The sequence below is a fragment of the Chiloscyllium plagiosum genome, chromosome 9 (genome assembly GCF_004010195.1).
Source record: "Chiloscyllium plagiosum isolate BGI_BamShark_2017 chromosome 9, ASM401019v2, whole genome shotgun sequence".
In the NCBI taxonomy this organism is placed as follows: Eukaryota; Metazoa; Chordata; class Chondrichthyes; order Orectolobiformes; family Hemiscylliidae; genus Chiloscyllium; species Chiloscyllium plagiosum.
Window position 1 is genome coordinate 84,299,263 of NC_057718.1, and position 6,000 is coordinate 84,305,262.

Sequence of the window (6,000 nt, forward strand, 5' to 3'; positions counted from 1 at the left end):
TGAGTTGGTGCTGCAATAAGCAATTACATTAAAAGCACAAAGAGAATAACTCTATTGGCTTGCTACGATGTTGAAAATAGACAATTGAGAGACTTGCATAGATGTGAAATAATTTACTCACAAGTGGGGAATATGTTTAATCTGAAGGTAATACATTTTGTTGCTGTCAGCTAGCACCTTTATTTTGTTTTAATAGGTCTCTATCTCCCTTAAGAAGATCCCAGTCTGGATCACCGGTTCGAAGGTGAGGAAACTAAATAAAACTCTTTTAAAACATTTAAGTTTTCCTAATGTTTGCCCTCCAATATCAGTTTATAAGTGGGGCTTCTGATGCTTCAGGGTTTTCCATAACTACATACAAGGTAGTTATGGACTTGCTCCCAACTATCTAAAAGTAAAGTTGAGCCAGTTGGTGATAGCTGTGCAAAATTAATATGTATAACTGTTTATCTGTCATTTCAGGGATTCTACTATTAAAGTACTGTTAACATAGCTGTGATCGGATGTCTTGCATTCTAGTCATTGCATGTTAAAATACACAAATGCTTTCTGTGTTATGGGAGCCAGGTTCCAAATGGGTATTGTTTTATCGGTGCGGCCTGAATTTGAATTACGCCCAAACTGATCATTTGAGTTTTTGATTAAGTCAGCTTGGTCATTCTGAACCCTTGCACTACACAATTGCCCACCAATTAGTGAAGTTGGTTAATACAGAAAATTTGAAAAAAGGCGATATTATTTTGAGATTATTCTGTTGTTCAGGTAAATTAGAGGGAGTTTCACTCTGCAATTTTCTTTGTGGTACCTGATGGGGTATGATGCTACCCAGCTCCCCTCAAATAATATTCTTGAATGTTGGTGAAAAGAAATGTACTTGTACCTTTTTATATTGCATTCATCAATTGAAATACCAGAATGCCAAATTTTAAACAATCTCAACAGTTTATAGTTTAGGAGAAAGGGTTGGCTTATGTGCGGTTGTGGTGAAAGCAATAGGGAATTAAGTTGCTCACACTTCCAGATAATTTAAAAAGTGTGCAGGACTTGAACAGTATTTTGTTTGCAGGGAAACTGTGTAAAATGTGCAGTGTGTTTCTCGCCAGTGTAAATAAAGTAGGTTATAAGAGCAACACATTATCTTAAATTTATTTAGTGTAACTATTAGTATATTCTGAATTATCCTATATGTGATTGATCTGGATGGTTTGCTAACCTTTGTACTTTCATTTCTTAAAACAGTCGCTCAAAGTCAAGATCACTTTCACCAAAGCGAAGGTAAGGAATTATTTTTTAAGTAACATTTTATGCTCAATTACCATACAGTCTGACTTTGGTTTGGGGCACAAAAGATTAGGTCAATCAAAAAAGGTGGTTAAGTGACAATTTTAAAGTGGAAATACTGTTTGAAGGAGGAGAATTTCCAACATAATTTAAGCAGATTGAATAGGTTTCAGTTTTGCCATTTTCTGTAATTTTGCATTGATTATAATGATCTGTGCTGATAATCTTCCACTAGATGGAGCATGGTTAAATTAACAGTAATGAGAGGTATTGCATTTTTCTTTGTTAAACAAACAAACAACTTAAAACAAATTAAAGATTTGTGAATTAGGAATTTACAGTACATGTGGTATTGTATTTCAATTTTGATGGTACAACTATAATTTTTAGTCTCTACATGAACCTAAGTTCAATTTTACCATTCCGTCACTGAAGTTGCAATTTTCAGTAACGTAATCCTGAATTTGATGGCACCCTGTATCTAAGATCCTATCTGTCAAATTAGGCACAGCCTTAATTCGTGATATTTAGATAAAAATTGTTAAAGGTGTGTATGCTACGTTAAATAGGATAGATTACTTTAAAGGATGTTATTACTTGAAGATATCCACTATTAACAATTGAAATATTGTGTACAGTAGATTCACCTGCCATACTTATTAGACATTTTCATGAAAGTAATTTATTAAAGTGAATGAAATAATGTTGTTTCATGTCAGATACCCTTACGTAAATGAAAGATTTCACTTTAAAAATACAGCTTCTAAATTACTTTGTTCTCACTGAACAGCAATTATTTGGGATGGGAGGTTTCAAACACTTGGCATTGTCAAATTCCTAGATGGCATATAGCGTAACACAGAGTGTGATATTTTGTCAAAAATCAGGATTCAAATGAAGAAGACACCACATACAAATTCTATACTCTTGCTTAACTCACTACTTGAGATGGAGCATAATATGGAAAAATGAGAGTTTGTCCACTTTGGCAGGAAGGATGGAAAAGTAGACAATTATTTAAATGGAGAGACTGCAGAAAGCTGCAAGATAGCTACAGAGAGATTAGGGAAACATTATATAAATCACAAAAGACAAGCATACAAGTTCAGGTAATATGGAAGGCAAAATAAATCTTTATTCCAAATGGAATAGAGTACAAAAAGAGGGAAGTCTTGTTAAAACTGCAAAACATCGATTCAACAACAGTTGGAATAGTTTTGGCTCCTTTTCTTAGGAAAGATTGGAGGCAGTCCAGAGACAGTACGTTATGTTGATCCCAGGTATGGAGAGATTGCCTTATGAAGAGATTGCCTTATGAAGAGAGTACCTTATGAAGAGAGTGCCTTATGAAGAGAGTGAGTAGGTTGGGCCTGTACACATTGGAGTTTAGAAGAATGAGAGGCAACCTTGTTGAAGCATAAGGATTCTTAGGGACTTAAGGTGGATGCTGGGAGATTGCTTCCTCTTGTGGGAGAGTCTAGGACTAGAGGACATAGGGTAGTAAATCTGTGAAATACATTTACTGTAGAGATTGGGTTATTCAGTATATTTGAGGCAACATAGAGGGTTATAAGGAAAAGAAGGGAAGTGGAGTTAAGGATCATCAGGTCAACCGTGATCTCATTGAGCAACAGAACAGACTCGATGGGCTGAATGTTATAGATGATGTTTCAGTACAGAGGGATGTAGATGTCCTCGATAATGAAATTTTAAAAAAAATCACTGTACAAATACAGCAAGTAGTTAGGAAGGCAGAGAATCTGTTGGCCTTTAAAGCAGAGGGATTTGAATATAAAAGTAGGGAAGTCTTGTTACAATTGTGCAGGACATTAATAAAACAACAACTGTGGTACTGTAGAGTGTTTTAGTTGTCTTAAGGATTTGAGGCAGTTCAGAGAAAGTTCACTAGATTGATTCTTGGGATAAAGGAGTTGCTCAACAAGGATGGTATTCAGGAGAATGAGAGCTGTTTACTTTTTTTTAGTTTAGATTACCTACAGTGTAGAAACAGGCCCTTCGGCCCAACAAGTCCACACCGATCCTCCGAAGAGCAACCCATCCAGACCCATTGGGCAATTTGCACTATGGGCAATTTAGCATGGCCAATTCACCTAACCTGCACATTTTTGGACTATGGGAGGAAACCGGAGTACCCGGGGGAAACCCACGCAGACATGGGGAGAATGTGCAAACTCCACGCAGACAGTTGCCTGAGGCGGAAATTGAACCTGGGTCTCTGGCACTGTGAGGCAGCAGTGCTAACCACTGTGCCACCACGCCGCCGATATGTAGTTTGATGGGGACAATCTAGAACTGGGGGGCACAGTTTCAAAATAAGATGTCTCATTTAAGATGGAGATGGGGAATTTCTTGAGGATTGTTAACCTTTGGAATTCTCTTCCCAGGTAAGCAGTGGTCATTGAATATATTTGAGGCTGTTAGATTTTTGATCGGACATTAAGGGTTATTAATGCCTAGTTATGGGGGGGGCAGGCAGGAAGGTAGAGTTGACACCTCAGTCAGATCTGTCAAAATTTTATTTAATGGCCTTTTCCAATTGTGTTCCAGCTGTAGAAACATATTATAGCTCCTGGTTCCAGAGGAAGTGGTGGAAGCTAGTACAGTTGCAGCATTTAAAAGACATTTGGATGGGTATATGAATGCGAAGGGTTTGGAGGGATATGGACAAGTGGGACTAGATTGGGTTGGGATAATCTGGTAGGCATGGACAGGTTGGACCGAAGGGTCTGTTTCTGTGACTCTATGACTCAATGTCATTTTTGCAATTTGGCCTTCAGTGCAACTTAATAATAATGCAACTGATTAAATTCCAACTTCATTCATAAAATATTGTCACCTAATAAGTGAGTTTGGCAAAAGCCTTGTGACAAGATCCTTAACTGTTCTGTTGGTCAGTGTTATGGACCAAACCAGACCCCCTCAAAACATTTCAAGAAAGTAGCCTGGACCCTAACTTTGCTAGTTGATTTAAGCAGGTGTAATGTGGATATTCCAGGTGTGATGCAGCTGTCCCAACCACTTAGCTTTAAACAAAACAATTTATTTGCAAGATTACTGAATGAAACACAATCAAAAGAGAGCAAAAATGATAAATGCACTCCCAGCGGTGGTGGTAGTCATATATATTAGGGACATTTAAGTGATTCTTGGATATGCATGTGGAAGATAGTATAATGAAGGGTATGTCAGTTTGTTTGATCTGAGTAGGATAAAAGATCAACACAACATTGAGGGCCAGAGGGCCTGTACTTTGCTGTACTGTTCTATGTTAACAACCTGTCTGAAAACCCAACAGATTATCCCAACGTAATGATGCTGTTACAAATACTTCCCATGAACACCCCTTGGCACAAAAGGAAAAGTCTAACATATATGAGTCCTCCAGGAGAGATGTCAGAGAGAGGGAGGATCGGCATGGACCTGCATCTTTGGATCCAGCAGCTTCATAACTCTGTTAGCCAAAACTAAACCAAACCAGAGAAAAGCTGAACTGGGAGAACTGGCCACTCCCCTTTCATTGTGCAAGTATTTTTGTTTGTTTCAGGAAAAATGTTTCATATTAATGTCCATTATAATCAAACTAGCCCAAAAGCTGTCCAAAACGAGACCTCCTGAAGTCTGTGTTTAGGAATCCTCTGGGAGGAAAAAAAAACAAGAACATAACCTTGTTAAAGGAACAGCATCATCACAGTTAATAAACCAGTGAGTTTTACTCTGAGAATAAGCTGAAGGAAATTGAGTCACATGAAATAAAGATGTAAAAATCAAATTAATTTTTCTAATTTTTAAATTTAATGTGATGAATTTTATTTTTCTCTTGCAGTCGTACACCATCTGAAAACTCTCGTAGAAGTGCAAGTCCTGACCGAAATGACTAAGTTGCAAAGCAGAACTTTAGAATGAATGTTTTTTGTTTACATTCTTTGAAGTTGTATGGGAATCTTAATTCTTTGTGGGATTTTGATTTGATTTTAAATGTAAGGGCTTATTTCTAAATTAATTTTTCATGCTTCCTTTCCCCCTTTGTGGAAAATATTTGGCGCGGGTAGGCCTGATTTTTTTTTAAAGAATACACATCTTAGAGTAGATACTAAATCTAGTAATCTGCATTTATTTTCCTGCATAACTGTGTTGTATTCTTTTGTTCTAATATCAGATTCCTCTCAGACCTGTTGAAGTGTATTACATTTTTGTATCTGGAAATAGAAATAAATAAATTGTCCTGAGAATTGTGACTTTCTCTAAATTTGCATGCATTTGTCAGAGACCTTTTGTGTTCGGACAAACCTACTGGTTGTACAGGTAGTTCTTTAATGCAATGGTTGTGTTCTTGTGCAACCCTCTGTTATAGAAAAATCACACTTTGCCAACACTAAGTGCTGTTTCTAATGTAACTGCGTAATAGCCAACAAGTTTTAAGAGTTTGCACTTTAGAAACACTGTTCCCAATTCATCAATTTCGTTACAGTGAATTCACATTAACAAAATGCGCATGATAGCAAAACAACCTGTAATTCTTTGGCGTTGCTCAGGCTGGTCAAATTTCAGAATGGTGGGCCGTGGAATGTTTGATCAGGGAATATTGTGAATTGGATCTCAAATTACTGCAACAGGAACTTCTTGGAACATGCTTGATGAGGCAATATGTTAATTAGGCTTCTGAATTACCAATCAAATCCCAATACAACAGCAGGGGAC

The 6,000-nt window shown here is 37.1% G+C and overlaps 1 protein-coding gene across 3 annotated transcripts in view; it reads left to right on the plus strand.

Moving 5' to 3' along the window:
• LOC122553005 (serine/arginine-rich splicing factor 7-like) overlaps window positions 1-5,531 on the plus strand; it is a 28,512-nt gene extending 22,981 nt beyond the window's left edge. For 2 of the 3 annotated variants that reach the window (XR_006312588.1, XR_006312587.1), the window contains 4 exons: window positions 197-244; window positions 1,240-1,275; window positions 4,598-5,004; window positions 5,126-5,531. Coding sequence is in view for 1 of the 3 variants with exons in the window: in XM_043696402.1 (XP_043552337.1) it covers window positions 197-244; window positions 1,240-1,275; window positions 5,126-5,180 (139 nt within the window). In the remaining 2 variants the exon portion in view is untranslated. The remainder of the gene's footprint in view (window positions 1-196; window positions 245-1,239; window positions 1,276-4,597; window positions 5,005-5,125) is intronic. The other variant, XM_043696402.1, reaches the window with a different exon arrangement.
• The last annotated feature ends 469 nt before the right edge of the window (window positions 5,532-6,000 follow it).